This window comes from Ambystoma mexicanum, chromosome 7p (assembly GCF_040938575.1).
Source record: "Ambystoma mexicanum isolate Mex_15411 chromosome 7p, UKY_AmexF1_1, whole genome shotgun sequence".
Lineage (NCBI taxonomy): Eukaryota > Metazoa > Chordata > Amphibia > Caudata > Ambystomatidae > Ambystoma > Ambystoma mexicanum.
In genome coordinates this window covers 654,602,581-654,621,622 of record NC_090939.1, presented here as the reverse complement: position 1 = coordinate 654,621,622, position 19,042 = coordinate 654,602,581, and the positions used below count along the sequence as shown (strand labels likewise).

Here is a 19,042-nt window from a genome sequence, read left to right as displayed (position 1 = left end):
TACTGTGCTTTGAGTCTGGTTAGCCGCTGAGTTGGGCGAGTGTGATGGGGCTAACAAGGAGAGCTTAGTCATGGTTTGGTTAATGTTAATGTGCTAAATACCTGTTCCTCCGTCCGTCCGTCTCTCTCTCTCTCGCCGTCTCTCTCTCCCTCTCTCTCTCTCTTCTGTTTTCCCCCATCTCTTTCCCTCTCTCTTCCGCCCCCTCCCCCGCCTCAAATTGATACTTTGCATCCTGTGTGAAACACAACAAGCATTTGCAAGCTGGCAGATCAGAGGAAAGGAGCACTCTGGAAATTACATTCAATTACCATAAGCTACTTGCTAAGGATTATGGGAGGCAAGACCCTTTGGTTCAGAGAAAGGACTACTTGAAATTTCAGGGCTGCGGTCACCCGTTTCACCATCCTTCGTATGCTGATGGGCAGGCTGAGAGACGCCGCAAGCCTCACTCTAGCATGCTGAAGTGCTGCTCCCAGTGGCACACTAGTAATATGGGAGGCAAAATGATGTCTACCCACATAGTGGCTTCATTTACAGATAACAAAAGAGCAAACTGCGTAGACTTAAGATGGCCTAAATCCTCACTGAAGGCAGTCAAAGCCTTAAATAAAGGCATAGACCCTCCCTCGTTGGCGCAAGGATCAAAGGATCTATCGGCAATTGTCGCTGCACACTGGCTTGCCGGCACAAGCTCCTACTTGGTCATACTGCTGCTGGGTCCTGGCAGGCTTCATGCTACACTGGGTGTCTGTCAACTGTTGCGTCTTTCAGTAGGCTCCTCTCGCCACTTAAGGCAGGCTCCATGCTGTCCTTCGACGGTCATCAGATGCACGGCACACAGTTTCTAGCCTTGCAACAGCTTCTAGTTGCACTTGCTGCTGGCAGGCACCAAATTGCAGGGACGCATAGCTTCTCTTCTAATTTGATAGTTCTGTGGGGCCATATTCTATTCCATCTTCTCCCGCCCCCACTTTTACCCTATTTTCCTTTCTTCTTCCACAGAATATGGCTTTGTTATACCCTGGGAGGGCCACAATACACACTTTTCTCAAGCAGAATACCTGCACCATAAAACCACTATGGTGGGGATTGGCACAGTGGAAAAGCTTTATAACTAGAGTCCTAACATATGAGACAAGTATATGGGCATATCATGTCAATACCTGGAAAATGATGGTACTTTATGCTAACATCTTCAAACTGGTTTCAGTACCTGAGCGTGTGATGTAATTGCCTAAACAAAAGTCAAAACAGTTGGATTTGCCAATGCTTGCTTTTGCATTTCCTGTCTGGTTCTGTTTATGTATAATGGGAAAAGGTGAAGAGTCCCAGAAAGCAAACAAAAAAGTATAGCCATGCGGATTACCATTGCAACTGTTTGCACCAATTCATAAAGGCGTGACTGGACCTTAAATAATATTAATAATTGAGCAAGAGATATAGTTAGTTGGGTTTTAAATAACCCCGCTTTCCAAATTCTACTCCTGAATCCCGATTGAAATGTGGGGCTTGCAAGTTGCTTGCAGGGAAATGCAGCACGTGCATTATTCCTCTGTGCTGCGTTAGAGATTTCCCTTTTATTATCTGTATATGTTAAGGCACCAGATAAGGATGTCAGCGTGTGGAGGGGCGAGGGCCAGGATGGAGTAGAGTTGGACAGTCTGGTAAAATAATAAATCTAGGTGCCTGCTGCAGAGATCTGTGTGTAATTTATATGTTGGATTCCAAGGGGAAGTGTGAGGGGAGGCTGACCCCGTGTTTGAAGGTTCCAGAGTTTCAAGGCGAATCAAATGAGCACTCTGAACTGCTTGGCAATTATTGATCTCTTACAAATTTTGGGGCGCTCTTCAAAACTCCAGAGGAAGGATACTGTGCTATAGAATTTCCGTTCCATTTCTTAACAATAATATATATATCAATCTCTAAAGAGAGCAGGTGGGGTTGGTGTAAGCTTGCGGTGAGTCTTCCCCTTGCAAGTAATTCACCTAAACAAGCACTATACTTGGTTACATAGTCAAACATTTAAAAAACTTTGACTTAATATATTTTATGGTGCTATTACTTTACATGGGCTGCTCCATGTCAAGTGTCAATGATCTGTCCAGTCCTTTTTCCCTTTGCGTTAGGGTGCACACAGCTGTGCGTTTGTCATTATACATGCATAACTGCAAGTAGCAGAATGCAAACAAAACCTAATACTTTTTACCATTCATAAATCTGATACACCTTTGAATGAAAATGTTATACAGATTACAAAAGCACTGGAGTAAAATTATGTAAGCTGGTATACATATCTACGTATCAATTTATGTTTATAAGCAATATTTCAATTATTTTTTAACTATTTTTAAATGTTACCTATTTCTCAAATGTGTTAAAATGTATTTTATGTATTAAGGTTTATGAATACCTTGTATGCATCAATATATGCTTATATCTAATAACGCATAGACACACTACATTAAATTACTTGGAGTCCAAATGTGTTATTCCAAATCAACGTCCACTTTTAAACATTTTGCTAATATAAATCCAAGCCATACTAGCGATTCTCAAAGAGTGATCATCCACACCCTGAAGTACACAAGTGGCAAATATTTTTGAGTTTAGGTGTTGTTCATCTTTGACTGAAATACCCATAAAACGTGCAAAAACCTTATTGAGATGTGTAGAGTCAATGCATGGATGTCTCATAGTCTTGACTAATGGAATCTTTGCACACATCCCAGCAATATCTGTCTGCTCTTGATATCTTCAACCAACCCTCAGTGATTTCAAGCAGGTTACATCTGAATTTCTCCTTAGACCAGGGGTCTGCAAACCTTGCCTCTCCAGGTGATTTGGACTGCAACTCTCATTGGCACTAGCCATCATAGTCAATGGCGAGGGGTCACGAGAGTTGTAGTCCAAAACAACTGCAGAGCCACAGGCTGCAGACCCCTGAATTACACCTTTAGATGGCAGTAGATCGCATGAGACCGAGTTCCTGGGAAAACCTCAATGTTTTCAGCAGATTTCTTTTATATAATGAACATTTGCATGGTATTTTCATGATATAACTTCCCCTTGACCACTCATGTGTACATATTATAATCCTCCATAGGCTTGTAGCTTATATGTAGGATTTCCAACCATAAATAGCATTTGTGTCAAAGGGGTATTCTTTCACTGATCCCTGTGAGAAACCTGAAGGTGTCTCACTGTCTGAACCGCAGGGATCTTTTCCTCAGGTGGCCGGGCACAGCCATCGCATTTGGATCCAGACCCTGGGGGTGGACAAGTGCGGGAGGATCACCTGGGTGAGGGGTCCTCGGGGACTGGGGGTGAGACATCCAATGGTGAGACGCAGTATTCCCCCTTTCTGACATTTCCTCCACCTTTATAGGTTATTCTGAATCCTGTCCCGTTGCCCCCTCCCCAATTCCAACAAATACCACCTCAGAAATGAGGCATGGGAGAACCGGGAGAAGGACATTACATATGTCACCAGTGTACAACAACAAGACTATCCCCCTTTTTCCGACAATTTTCTTACCTAACATCATTAGTGAAAACTACAACTCCCACAATCCAAACTTCCATTCTAGAATCCAACTACTGGAATGAAGACAAAGCAGATGGGAGTCACAAGGATTACCCATAGGAATCAATGGACAATGGATTCCAATGGGCAGTCTCCATGTTGTCCTGATAATGAGGTCAGGCAGAGTCAGGCAGGGAGGGACAACTACTCACACCTGACTCCAATGAACTCTAGCTGGGAGTATGAAATCAGCAGTCAGAAACAGCATTTTGAGCCAGCTACGAATACTGGAGGGTGCCAGAAAGCCAGAGAGAGAGAGACCCAAGGAGCTGAGAGGGACCTGGAAGTCCTGAAGGAGGAAGGACTAACCATACACTGAGCCTGACTGTGCAGTGGAGGCTGCAGTGTGGAGTGGAAGTTGTGGTGCCTCCAGGAAGCCTAAACCAGGGGCAGCTGGGTTGCCTGGTGGCACGCACAACAAGACTCCTCCACGGGGCGAGAAAGGAGAGCCCAGGCCTCTGGGGGGAAGCTGGCAAGACCCTGACCCAGGTAAAAACCTTGAGAATGCTGTTTCGGGGAGCGACCTAAGTAGGAGCAAAATGTCAAGAAGGAAATTATGGGACTGGAAGTCCAAAGACATTTCTTTCGGTTTTTGCATACATCTAAAGAAGGGTCTGAGCTCAGCCGAGGGAGACCCTTTGTGAACTTTGAGAGGGGTCCGAGCCCAGAAGAGGGGGGGCCCATTGTGAACTTTCGAGAAATTGTGAAAGCTGAAGAGAACAGTGTATGAAGCATTTGTGGCAAGTGACGCAAACACAATTGAAAACAGCGGATGAGTTATTGAACTTTGAAGCCAAGATACCATACCGTAGACAGAGTGGTCTGGCACCACGTGGATGCTCATTCGAAACTCTTTGTTAAGTATCCATCTGAAAGATGGCGAATGTGAAGAGTGATAAAGAATTGTGAAATCGAAGTGGTCCTGCAATTGGTCAAGCAAAACCATGTGCACATTCAAAAGTCTTTGATAGTTGATGGAAAAAGGTATATGAAAATGGTACAAGCCCGGATGAGGGAGATTAGTTGACCAGTGTGTGAAAGAGGATCTGAGCCCGGCAGAGGGGGATCTGGGATGATATATGATATGATATGATAGTTTATTTATATAGTGCCCATACACAATGTGTTTCAAAGTACTCCAAGGCAAGGGAGGGAACAAGGGAAAATACAATGACATTCTTACAGGCCATAAACAGTAAGGATGTGAAATTAACTATCGTACTCGGCCTGACAACATTTCAGATAGTGCAAGAGCTAAAGCATAGATAAAGAAGTGAGGGGGAGAGTGGGAAGGAAATAGAAACAGACAGGTGACTACCGTACTAGGCCTGATGACATTTCCGGTAGAGCCAGAGAAAAAAAAGGTGAGGGAGAGGGGTGCAGAAAGGGAGGGGAGGAACAAAACAAGCGACTATCGTACTAGGCCGGACGACATTTCAGATAGTGCTGGGGGGGGGCATCCAGGGGGAGAGGGGAGGAGACAGACAAGGTTGCTATCATAATAGGTCCAGGGACAATTCTGATAGAGTAAGTGCATAGAAGAAAGTAAGGGGAGGAGTTAGGAAATGGGAGAAAGGGAGAGGAGGAGAGAACAGAGAGTAAACAGTCAACAAGAGTGACAAAGCAAGAGAGGAGCGCAAATACAATTGCAGAAGTCAGTATTAACACATAATGTTTGAAGCCTGGATACAAGATGAAGATGGGAACAGCATGATTCAGGGCCACCATGAGAAAGGGTGACACACTGTGAATCAGTGAAGTCCATAAACGTCAAATCCAGCATTGGCCACAAGACGGTGATGGTGAAACCAGAATGTATCAGGATAGACTCCTGCAAAAGTAGGCTGGAGGAGGGCGGGGGAGCAGGGTAGAAGAATCAATCAAAGCAGGCAACACCTGTGTGTTATAAGAGGGGCACCAGGGAACATCACAGGGGGACCAGAGGGGTGGGGATGGCCTGTGGGGACAGAGGGAGTAAACACATGTTGGTGCATACTTACCTGCTGTCTGAGCAGGGGTTCGGGCCCTGGATCCTCCTGGTCCGAACAGGTCCAAACAGGAATTAGACAAACACAACAAGAGGTTGAGGGATTTGAATACCCACTTCTAATCAACCCTCATCCAGTTACTTCACCTTTAGATACAGACACAAAAGGTTAGAGGGGCAACAGGCTCTATTGTAACCAAATGAGGGAGAAACCAGTGAGGTATAGGAGAATCTGCTTCTACTACATTTATGAAGCAAGTCAAATATGCCAAAAAATAAACAATTTAATTCATATACAAAATAGCACCATGCAAAAGGCACAATGTTAAAAAGATTAAAGTCAATTATAAAGTAGAAGTGAAAATATGTTGAAAACACAACATGAGGTTGTCCATGTCAGGTATTTGTTCAACAAATAAAACAGTGCACATTTCTAACAGACAGCAATTTGGTTAGATTATGGGCTTGTAGTTAGCTGCCCTATAATGTCAGTGGAGTCGAAAAAAATTGTCATGTGCTGTGCAAATAAGCAATTCAATTACATCCAACATTCCATTCATTCTCACCATCACTCATTCATCCACATATTATCAACAAATACATCCAACATGTTTCTTTCCATAACATAAAGTGCATGAGTACAAGGAAATTCGTCAGGGACGGTCTGGGGTAAACAGGTGTGCACTGTCGTAAACAGTATGCAAAACAACAGTACCATCAACAACAAGATCCCAACTGATGGAAAACACAGTAAAAATTACATATGGCACTCCAATAGTGCTTTGAAAGTACTTCGTAACCCTTTCACATGAATGAGGGGTAAATGGTGCGTCCACGACGTGACAATTGGTAACACAGGGTATCACCTGCAATAGAGAAGACAATGGGGTCAATGTCTATTTGTCTTTTGACCATATGTCCAACAATCAACAATATGCACTCCTGAACTGATAATTATTCTGGTTAAAGCAAAAACAGGGCAACCAAATTTCCTAACTATCATACATTAATATAGAGCACATGAGGAGAAGAGGCAAGAGTAAAAGCAAAACTGCACCAGAATTGCACCCTGTGGCTAGTTATTTACCACACTGGGTGGTTCTGGAAATTCAGCAAGAGTTCTGTGATTCAAAATTCTGGCTAAAAACACTGTTGATCTCATTATTTCAGCCTTAGAGATTCATTCTTCTGCGTTATAAAGGCTAAGAAAGAAGTGCTTACCAAGATTATTGTGGGCAACATGTTCAGGAAAATGTACTCAAGAGCAAGTAGAGTGGCAAAATCCAGCCTTCTATCATGCGACAGCCCATCCAACAATGTAAGCGGTGTGTATAAGGGCGACCCTTCAGCAGCTATAGGGAAAGTGCTGTTGGAAAACACATGGGGGAATCAATTTAGAAAGTTTCTTAGGAAACTGTGTGTGTTTTTCCCAGGTAGATGGAGCTGGTTGAGGTGAGAATTAACAAATACAGGTCTGCGATCATTGTATACAGCACGTTCAATTTACCCTGTATCCGATTTGCCAATCATCCAATGCTGAACTTCTAGCGATGTAGCTTATCATGGCTGCCTGGAGTAATTACTGGGCAGCGGCGACGCTATGCGCTGACAAAACGGCAAGGTACGTTTGTTGAGTGGCTGTTGGCCCGAAGTGCTATACAGCTCAGCGTGATAGTGAGCTAAGAAGGAAAGGGAGGAGGCGTTACAACAAGGTGGGTGTATGGGGTATCAACACCACAGTTAAAGTTTGTCTCAGCCATAGCTAATTCCGAATATGCGAGCATGTCAAGCATGCCGTCTGCCATATGAATCGCTTACCTGAAGTGCATCCACTGCTAGACTTGGGCCGGATCCTGACACGTCTGGATCGCTAAGTGTGGAATCATGTGACCCACAGGGTAGCCTCAAATACTAAGGTGTGCGTCGGACGGCGTCGTTCACCATTGGTTGGGGCCATGTATTCTGTATACGTCATCCAAGTGCCGAGGGAACAAACAACCCCCCTATTTGGAAGTGGGAGAACGGGAGATGTATTCATCAACGTTATGTGTGGGTAAAGGGACCAGTCCTGAAAGCAGGACACACGAGACAAGCAAACAGGGACGAAAGATCCCCCTATTGTTAGGTATGTCGCTGTACATGTCACAAATAGTATGTGATGTCAGCCGTACGTAACACGCGGTAGGACACAATAAAATAAAGTGTCCTGTCTAGTAGTCTGTGTGTGAAGCTGAGAGGTAGAGAATATCGGCAGATAATTGTGTATTACACATGAAGCCAGTCAATTTTTTCGTTGAGGCCAGAAATTGCGCTTTTGGTGAGAAAAATAATTTGTTGTTCTTTGCGCAATAGTGTGCTTTTGTCTCTGTTGGAGTCCACACTTGGCAATAATTTGTACAGAACTGCCCACTTGAGGTCATCTGGTGTATGCATGTTTTCTACCCAATGGTCAACCAGAGGGGCATTGTTGGTTCTATTCTTTAGGCAGCTTTTATGTTCCCCAATTCTAAGTTTGACTTTTCTGTCAGTTTTTCCAATATACACTTTTGAGCACGGGCACCAGATGGCATAAATTACCATTGCAGAGTTACAGTTAGTGTGTTTATTCTGTTTCCACAGTGAGCATAGGCCCAAGTCGACCTCTGTGCTTCTGCTGGTGAATTGGCAATAGATACAGTGCCCACAGGGAAAGTGACGTGTCACGGGAGGCAATTTCCAGGTCTCTGTAATTGTTTTCTGGCTGCGTTTTTTCAGAGAAATGTCATTTCGAGTCACAAGATCTTTAATGTTCTTCAATCTGGAAAGGAAAAGAGGCTGGAGGGCTCCTTAAGTAGGGAAAAAGAGCGGCAACCAGGAAGGCACTAGGTGGGTGGGGCTTGCTAAGTGGGGAAAAAGAGCGGCAACCAGGAAGGCACCAGGTGGGCGAGGCTTGCTAAGTGGGGAAAAGAGCAGCAACAACAAAGGCACCATGTGGGTGGGGCTTTCGAAGTGGGGAAAAAGAGCGGCAACCAGGAAGGCACCAGGTGGGCGGGGCTTAGGCCAGGTGACCAAGATCCACTTGCACCTGCTCCCCATCTGCAAAGGAAAAGAGGCTGGACGGCTCCTTAAGGAGGGAAAAAGAGCGGCAACCAGGAAGGCACCAGGTGGGCATGGCTTGCTAAGTGGGGAAAAAGAGCGGCAACCAGGAAGGCACCAAGTGGGCGGGTTTAGGACAGGTGACTAAGATCCACTTGCACCTGCTCCCCATCTGCAAAGGAAAAGAGGCTGGAGGGCTCCTTAAGTAGGGAAAAAGAGCGGCAACCAGGACGGCACAGGTGGGTGAGGCTTGCTAATTGGGGAAAAAGAGTGGCAACCAGGAAGGCACAGGAATACACAGGAAAACACCCAAAAAGTTGAACATTGTGTTAAAAGGTATCTGAGCCTGACTGAGGGGGGTCCTGGGTGAACTGTGAGCCCCCCGAGAAAGAATATACTGTGAGAAATTGGATGCATAAATGATTTACGAACATTGTGTTGTAAGGACCTGAGGCCAGCTGATGGGGATGCGAGGTGAACAGTTAATCGCCGAAGACATTGAGTACTTGTGAAAATCTGGAAAAGGAAAAGAACTTTGTTTGTTTTTCGCATCAGGCCCTCTGGGTGAAGAGACTTTGAAAGGCAAATAGACTTGGCCACGAAATGCCTTGATGCTAATGACTGAACTGTATCCTCATGCTAGAGAGACCAGAGACTGTCTTCTTCCCACATGTAGGTGGTCATAACGCCACTAAGGAATCCTAGTTTGCTGTAGCGAGGGTCAGAGAAAATAACAAAAAAGAGAGCGCGTTTTGTGTTTTTTCAGAAAATGCCAGTAAAATGATGTACAAAGAAGCCTTTGGGTTTTTTTTCTTGTAAGAGCTAGGAATAAATGGTTTGCTATTCTGAATTCGCCATTTTCCAAGCTTTCGAGAACAGGTTGAGTGGAAGCAAAAAAACATTTTTTATGAGTTTATTTCAAGGTAGGCTATTTTTCCCCTTTTTATTTAATAGGACCTGCTTGGAAGGAGTGGACTGGGAGGGTAGGAAAGCTTGATGGGAACCCAGAAAGGCATACATTTCTCAAAAGTAGACAATTCTTAGTTCAGGAAGGGGTGATTTGCGCTGGTCAGGTAACAACATTTCTATAATTTGGGGAAAAATTGGAAAAGTAGGTGAAAACAAACTATGTGCTGGACATGTTTGTACTGGTAATGTAATGGCTTCCGTCAGTATTGAGAAAAGCAATGCACGGCCAAATACCCCCCACTCATCTATTTAGGAAATCAAATTTTTGTTAATTTTTCAGGAAACATGCAATACTACAGCCAAAAACGGAGCCATGGTACACAGGATTATTATGCTGACTGACCAAACAGACATACTTAGCATTTGGAAATAAGAAAAACGAATGTGGTGAAGAATGGCAAGCAAAAATGTTTTGAAAGAGCACTGGCAGACCTTTTGAAGGATAGGTGACCTGTGCAGGTTACAAAAGCGCAGTGTGCCGAAAGCAGTCCCTAAATGTAGGTCACATTTGGGAAAGTGAAAGGGCTGTGTAAACTACATGCAGTAGGAAATGTTTGAAAACCAAGAGAAAAGAACAAATGTCCTACGTTCCCACAGGTGTCCCGATGATAATGATACCTCACATGTGTTGGTGCACTGACCGGCGCACAAAGGGAAAGGCTAAACCACTGGTATGTCAATCGCCTTTGGGAAGACTGGATTTTGCCGTCTGGGCAATCCACAGATTTGGGCTTTGGGTGTCGCAGCCACCAAGGAAAACGGGGAACCCCATACATTTCTGAAAAGAAGATACCTGTGGGGATTGAAAGGGATGTCACTTTCGCCAATCACCGTAGAATATATTTTCCACAAGGCCCAACAATCTCCAAAAGGTGGAGAAAGAAACTCAATTTTCAGACATTTTCCACCAGAAAACCACAGAAACACAACGGCAACAACACATGTCCTACCTTTCCATGTTCCCTCAGGTGTCCCGACGAAAACGGTTTGTCACATGCATCGGTACACTTACCTGGGCGCAAAGGGAAAAGGCTAAACCACTGTAACTAAAGGAGGCGTAAAGTTGCTTAACAGTAATTCTGCAAGGTTGCTACAAACCCTAATATTTAGTATTTCAACTGAGCATATATAATGTTCCTGAAAGTTTTCAGATGGGGCAGACAAAGCTGGATTTGTTCTGTCGTGTCTCCTCAAGGAACAACGTAATTTATGTAGAGTTGACTCTGGGTACTGAGATGATTTTTGTTGTAAATCTAGGAAACTATTTAGGACAGAAAGCAAAGAGGAAAGAGAAGGTTCTATCTCCCTGCCTGTCTATAACTCTATCACTAATCTAAAAGTGGATAGAGTAAGAAAAGAGAAGTGTATTTTCATTTTTAATCTCTCATTGTTAACCTCAGTCCCAGTTTCTTCGTACGTGGTTATGTTCGAAACAGGAGAACCAGCGAGAAGCCTTACTCATTTGCAATGTTAATAAAAGATTGTCAAGGGTATTATGGCAATGGTTATTTTATCAGCCAGTACTGTAGGCTAAAATGAATCCCTATTAAAAAGAAATGTTTACTCTTAGTGAAGAGCTAAAAGAAATGTTATTCTTGATGAAGACTCATGCTAGGGGTCTAAATAATGTGATTAGCAGATGTGCCCCTCGTTTGTTCCAGGGAATGTGGCAGGAACTTTCCTGCTATCTCCCTGTGTCTGTCAACCAGCTTCTGTGGACTATCTAGTTCTTGTCACCTTCTTCAGGACAGTCTTCGTATAGTGGTTCTAAGGATTATCTGCAGTTAGGTATGACTGCGTATTCAATTCAATTGGTCAACCTAATTACGTATCCAAAACAAAACAGTCCATTTGGAATGATCTCACCTCTCTTTGTTTGAAGAGACGCTCAAACTGTCTGGGTCACTCTTGTGACTATGGTCTGAAAAGCTTGTAGAGGTGAGTATGACAGTGAACCTCCCGTTGTTTCAAGTCTGCGGGGATCCTCACAACCGCATCGCTAGACTATCCTGGAGCTCTGGCTGGCCTGCGTTATAGCTTCTCCCCTCGGGAAAGGACAGGATCCTCATGGGGATCCCTGGGACTGCCACTGTGCTTGGGGATGGTAGATCCACATGGGAGATGGATGCCCAAGGCCGGGAACATCACCTCCAACCATCCTGGAGTTCGAGCAGGGCTGCGCTATAGCTTTTCCCTCCGGGAAGGCATTGGCATACTGCTGGGCTTACCTGGTGGGGAAAAGCTGTAACACAGGCCTGCCAGAGCTCCAGGATGGCCGGGGGTGACGTCCCTGGCCTTGGGCTCTGTCTCCCATGTGGGTTGGCCGTCCCCAATCCCAGCTGCGGTTCCAGGGAGCCCCGGAAGGGTCCCTGTCCTTTCCCAGAGGGAGAAGCTTTAACGCAGGCCAGCCAGAGCTCCAGGATGGTTAGGGGTGATGTCCTGGCCTTGAGCATCTGTCAAACATTTGTAAATGCACGGTAACTTTGCTGATGTTTGAGCGCATGAAAAGTGAAGAAAATTGTGCCTCCTATAGGATCTGGTAAAACCTTTTTTGTCAGACAATCTCAGAGTTACCTGTTTTAGTACAAAAAGCCTGTGCGACCAAGAAAAGAGAACACATTCCTAAAGACTAAACTGGGGATCTTGCAAATAGGAGGCTGCTATCCCTAAACAGCTTATGTGTATTGGCGTTATAAAACAGGCAATCTATTAATCGTACTTTCTTTTTTCTTTTTAGCCGACTGGAAAAGTACTTGAAGACACTGCTCATAAACCTCAGATTCAAATTGATCGAATGGAGCTCCTCAGGAACGTGTGCAGGAATGCCTCCTTGAGCAACCTCACGCACACCACTGTCTCAAAGTTTGTCCTCGATCGAATATTTGTTTCTGACAAGCACAAGATTCTTTTCTGCCAGACTCCTAAAGTTGGCAACACTCAGTGGAAGAAAGTTCTGATCTTCTTAAACGGTACTTAAAAATATTCATTTTGTTATTGAAACATTTATTACTCATGGAAATATTTTTTCTGGTCTTGTCACTATTGTTGAGCTCCAACCAGGTGGGAACCTACGCACAGCCTGGTGTTGCAAATTTAAATGAATGCAGTTGCACTTTGTTGCAATTTTAGAAATCGTTTCCCACTTAGAAAAATATCCATGGTGATGGATAAAAGATTGAAAAAACTGCATTTTATTGGGGCTTGATTTTTGGCCTAGTTAAATTTACAATTTGTAGCTTTGAATTCTGTGAAATTGTAATTCTTTCTTTTGACAGCCCTACTCTACCTACATACTGTTCAAACTTTGTCCTGGTTGCATTGGTAGACCCACTCTTTCATCCTTGACCAAGGTCCTCTGAAATGGTTTATTTACTAATCTCTTTACTAAATGTTCTCAAGTTAACTGCAACTGAAAGTTATTACCCACCCACAGATGTCCACAGAAGAGCAGCTTGCAAATGCACACTTTCCCCACTGATGCCATTTTTCGCAGCCAGTAATCGGAGTAGGATTTCATTTCCGTACTATTTCCTCCACATTCTCAAGCATCAATCTCTATTAGTAAGCACATAATTCAGAATGCCCATCCTATCGTTAAGCTTCTACCAGGCTTCATTCAACCAGTGTCGAAAAGGAAGCAAAGCTGTTTTACGTTGCCTTTGGCCAAATATTTCTTATAAGACCTTTCCCAGTTTGTTGGCATAGTGCACCTGTGTATTGATGAGACTCAATAACTGTGTTTTAAATAAATTGATTCACTCAATGGTAAACACTTATTTACAGCTGCTGAGCAAAATGCCTGCCTTTTACTGAGCTTTTGCTGTCACAAATTCAATCACTCCTTTCCCCCCCTCTAAAATAAACCCAAATCTGCTTCAAAAAGATTTGATGGTGAAGATGATCCTGAATACATGTCCAAAAAGTGTCATCCAATGAACCTCCGATCTCTTATCTTTGGTCCTGTCCCGCCCCACAACACCACACTGAAGCTAACTGTTGCCCGATAAGTGCCATTTTATCTTCACTTTGAGGGCTGCAACCAACGTACTGAAGACACTGAAATTTCCCACAGGTCCCGTAGCCGCCCTCTGAGAGCTTTCTCTCCACTGTCGTACATGGGTAATGTGTTCTAACTAGGAAGCCTCATTGAGAGACCAGGGGGAACCTACAAGGGTGGAAAGCATCAATTTCAACAGAATGAAGAACTGTGTGGTTGGCTGCAGTCGCAGCAACAGGGCTTTCTTAGATGCAACGCCTGAGAAACTGTAGATCTGGCTGGTGCAAGATGCAGCAACGGGAGTGTTGTGCATTCAGCCGAGGCAGCAGTCCATCATTGCCCTCACAACCTGTGATTGGAGCATATCATGTGCACTCAACTGATCCTCAATTACATTTTTGGTCGCCCTACCAAGGGAGATGTTGGCGGACCATCACTGCACGCATGGATGCTGGCTTTGGTAAGAGTGGCTGTGAAAACCATGATCAAACTACAGTGCAAGTAAATTAAAGCAACACAATAATAAAAGAAACAAGGCCCAGTGAGTGGAAATCAATGCTAATCCATGAAAGGCAAAATAATTGGTAAATGTGCTGGCAAAATAATTGTTTAATGTACTGCCATGCATTGTCCCTTCTGCAACATGATGTAACTCAGTCACTCATGGTTGGCAACTCCACCAGTACCTCATTTTAACAGCACAATTATTACTGCGGATCACCTAACTGTTGCCACACCTTCTAGTATAGGATCTTCACACTCTTGCTCAGCACTCACCACCAACCGGGCACCACTATAAAGTGATCAGCAACTCCGACTTTGAGGGTGTATCTTCATCACGCCCTCACCTTAAAAATTTGTGATGATATATGAATTAAATGCTGTGGGGTGCTTTGTGATGAAAAGACCCGCTATGAGACGTGTAACTCTCTACCCATGAGGTAAATGCTAAACTTTATGAAATCTCTGCTGGGAATAGCAGTTACCAACACTGACTGAGAAGCGCCTATCATGTCACCACAGGTCTCTTTACTCTGATCAAAAACATTCTGGAAAACTCCTAATAAGAAGAAGTGATCCTGAGCTGACGTAGAACGTTCAGACTTCTCCCTTTCCATGAGCCCCACAGCAGCGTGACATTGATACATTTGGCCTGTGCTTTCTTCTCTGGCTCATGCTCTAAGAAAGCTCTTCACAGTCCAAGAGGCAAGCAACGCAGGACTCACTCAGCCACCAGTGAATTCTTCTTGACTGCTTCACTCTTTCACATAATATTCATGGGGTGTGTTGCACTTAGAAATAAAGGAATTCATTCATTCAGATAATAAACCAAAGGAATTCAATACCAACATCAAGTACTTACCTAAACAATACACTAATTCCCATTAGAGCAATTTAGAACTTGACAAAATGTCTTCCAACCCTGAACAAGATTCTCAGTGTACACCAGACGTAGAGGTTCTTTCTGTATCAGAGGCAGTAAAGAGTGACAAACCACAACCCCTTATCACCACCAACACCAGAGAAAGCCGCTGGTATCCGGGTCAACTGACATTAATATTTTCAAGAACTCTGTAAAATGACTACCATAGTGGCTGCCAACAGCGTTGATTTTCAAACAATTAGGTCGTGAATGAAAATGACTGCAGTCAATACAATCGACCTCTGCGTTTCCCAGTCCACCCCATGTACTACCATCAACCTCATCATTGACAAAGTAAAAAGAAAACTAGAAGTGAATTTTACACCAACGAAAGATGTTTTTTTCCAAGGTACCTAAAACCTGGAGCAAAATTGTCTGACAAAGAGAACAGCAATGGAAATCTAACCTTATTATTTATCTTCTTCCTGCAGGAACAAAGAATTACTCATGCAGGGAACTCCACGAGATCAACTTCCCCCAGATCTTAAAAACTCACTTACAGCAAACATGAGAAATTCACTGTACCCATAGACTACTGTCAGGGACAAACATGCATTGGCAAAACTAAGAGATTTGCCTTTTATGGAATATGCATGTGAAATACTATAATATTAAAACCTAGTCATAAGATGACAACAACTGGAAAATGGTAAGAGTACCTGGGCATATGATGTTGGTGCCTGTGTAATGCCTATACACAAGTCAAAACTATTTGTTTTGCCAGTGCTCGTTTTTGAAAGTGCAAAGAACCGATAGGAGGACATATTTTACTGCTAAATCCAGTGCCTGAATGCACACTTTGGTAAGAAATTCTGATTACAGCAGGAACTCATTTACAGCTGCACTTAGCTCTTAGAAGATTGCTTTGAAATGCCATCAACTCCTCAGCTCAGGTTCATGCTTCTAACCTGTACCCCCCCCCCCCCCCCCCCCCATTGCTACCAGCTCTCACCTGACTCTAATGGCCAATCTGACCTCCTTAACTGGCAGCTAAATTACTTGCACAGTTGCCAGAAATGTAAAATAAACATTTATAGCCCAAGTGGACCCAATAACCAGCCCAATTGTACCTTAACACCAGGCTAACCAGCATTGATGTTACGCATATAACATTTTCCCCTGGATAAGACACGAGTAGTACAACGACACAGATTTAAACACAACATTTAATGTATGAAGTCAGTCTTTTCTCTGAAGCCAAAGTGAGTATGCAGTCAAAGTGAGCATGCAGTGCATTTATGTTACATAAAATGAGCTCAATTCCATTCCTAAATCAGCCACATTGGAATAACAGGTGCAGACCTCTCAAGGCGCTCCACATCATGTGTGGGTAGCTGATCCATTCATGCTTTCCCCTCTCACAACTCTGAAATCTTCTCTGCTCAGTCACACTGCTTCAGAAACATAAACCTTCCACGCCCATTGTAAGTGGCAATTCATTAATTGGCCCATGCCAAAAGGCTTCCCTAAACGAGCAGGATCCGAGCCCTGGAGACTTTGGATCTGCGGGCAGCCCTCTGTTTAATGGCCAGTCTGCATACTTTGCCCCTTTTTCACTCAACCTCCTCCCACCCTAGAACTCCACTGCATGCCTTTAGCCCTTCCCCACCTCTTCAGCAAAAGTCATTAGGAATACCTTGATTTCAAATAGATGCAAGGCGAACAGTAACCTGCAGTAGCCCAAAAAGCTGAACACAACACTGCACAGTCATGGGCTCAACAGAATTTTACATATCCCCAAATAGGCCAGACTGATAACCATGATTTTTTAGTATAAATGTGCTTTTTTATATATGGGAATGACAGGATGCAGAGAAGGGACCAGAGGTAATATTATGAATGGAGTAACAAGATTATTTGCCCAATCAGGATGTGTCTGATGCGCTCATGTCATGGTCAAGCAAATATCTGATTGGATGATTGCTCTAATGGAAGGAAGCAGCAAACCAAACTATGCCAAAACCAAAAGCCCATATGTTACTGTATATAGGAACACTTTGGCCAAGTGGGGATTCACCAAATTTCAGCTGAAACAAATGGCTTACATATTCCTGGCTGTTGGTAATTGGAGATTGGCTACCTGTAATTGTTCCATATAGCACTGTAATTAAGAATTTGATGTTTGTCTGAAGTTCTCTAGAATTATAATAAGTCTGTCTAGTATCGATCAGAGTAATCCATATACCATCACATTTCAAAGTCTATTTAATATCCCTATTCCATTCCCCTGCATATACCATAGTAGGGTATAAGCAGGGGGGATCCCAGCCCTCGAATGACCACAGTCAGAGGCTTCTTGATTTTAGTTATCAGATCCAAGCCACTGTCTTACCCTTGATGGACCACTTGAAATGTGGGCTGATAACCTCCCATCAGCATTAATTAGATGATGTTGTGTGTATAAATATTGTTCAGCTGTGGCCGCGGAAGTATAGTTAAGGTTACATAGCATTTTGCGAAGAAAAGTGAAAAACTGTTTTCCTTTGTAACTTTTGTTCTCATTGATGAATGGTCTCCAAATCTTGCATGCAATTGATCTGGCCACATCCAAGCACTCGAGACCTTTCTCTGTTTGCATGACCAAAACCATTGAACGAAAGTGTTTTGCCTTGCTATTTCTATGAAGGCTGAAATATCATGCTTTTGTCCCACCCACCTAATGAGGTTTGGCGCTTGTAGACCTTATCCTAAAGTTGTGCGTGCCAGAACGATTTCGAAAAATAAAGTTACCCAAAGTAGAGCTATTCACTTTTCAAGCAAATCAGTTTTTATCAATATATCCGTACGTATGCTATGCAATAGTTGTCGAGAAAAGAAACAGAATGAAAAATATCCTACAAAATGTACCTACCTACTCCTCGCATAATTATTAGGTTTCAGAATTGATGGAAAGTCACTCTCTCTTTAGTACGTTAACAGTGGAAGGTGGTGGAACCTATATTTCGCACACCAAAGTTGAAATGTTTAACAATCCAATACATTTGGTAAACTCTTGCCAGTTATTTGAAGAAGAAAAAGGAAAGGACTAGAATGGTTACCCGGAAAAAATCCAGATACCATCCCCCTTGCAAAAGACATACATTTCTATTGCACGCTACACATATTATGAAACCTTATGCACCCATCCTCTGACTACCTTGGCTTGCACCTATGTGAATATCTAAAACTTGCTGTGAGCAAGATTGAATTAAATGTAAACTGCACACTGCACTCACGGGCAAACATATAAGATTCCATCCACTCCACTTCTTCACCCAGTCATATTGACCTCTGGGCAGCCTTCTGTAAAGAATTTAACTTAATTCCTCCTCTTCTGGATATTTTCTATACATGTATTAATGGTAAACAAATCGTGGGTCAAGCAGCGGCAGCCATGATTGTCATCCTAAAACCAAAGACACACCCACACTTTAAGCTAATGTCCCATATCACTCCTAAATTTAAGATAACATCTACTCAGAAATTATAGCAACATATCTTGATTTGTGTGATTGATGACCTAATCTTTCCCGCTTAGCTCTGTTTTCAGAGAGTTCACTTGTCACGCAATATTCCCCTGGCTTTTCTCCAACATCTTCCCACTGTCCAAAGGCATCCATGCACTGGTGGTGGTAGTCACGCTCGTTGCCGAAATGGCTTTTGCCAAATGGCCTTTTTGGAAAAAACAAGTAACATCTTTTAAGCAATAGATTTATCAACATGATAATGGCCTTTAGAAACAACCCAAAGTTCGTGTCTTCAGAAATACTTACTCAAAAGGCACCCCGTTGTCTCAAGGCAAGAAACCAGGTTGCCTCCTTTTTCCTACCCTCTTTCTCCTAGCTCTTGAAAAACTCATCATGAACTCTGTGTTTGAAGGCATCGCATCCAGTGAACTAAAGATTGATGCTTTCACTGTTGGCACACCTCTCTTCTAGAGTGACACAGGATCCACCAAAACCTCATCTCCTTCCTTGACTCATGTTCAATAGTCTTAGGATGTAGACTAAATAAGGCAAAATCAAGTTA

The 19,042-nt window shown here is 43.4% G+C and overlaps 1 protein-coding gene across 4 annotated transcripts in view; it reads left to right on the top strand.

Moving 5' to 3' along the window:
- CHST10 (carbohydrate sulfotransferase 10) overlaps positions 1-19,042 on the top strand; it is a 217,843-nt gene that overhangs the window by 163,749 nt on the left and 35,052 nt on the right. For all 4 annotated transcript variants that reach the window (XM_069636701.1, XM_069636699.1, XM_069636700.1 and 1 more), the window contains one exon: positions 12,352-12,583. In XM_069636701.1, coding sequence (XP_069492802.1) covers positions 12,352-12,583 — 232 coding nt within the window. The remainder of the gene's footprint in view (positions 1-12,351; positions 12,584-19,042) is intronic.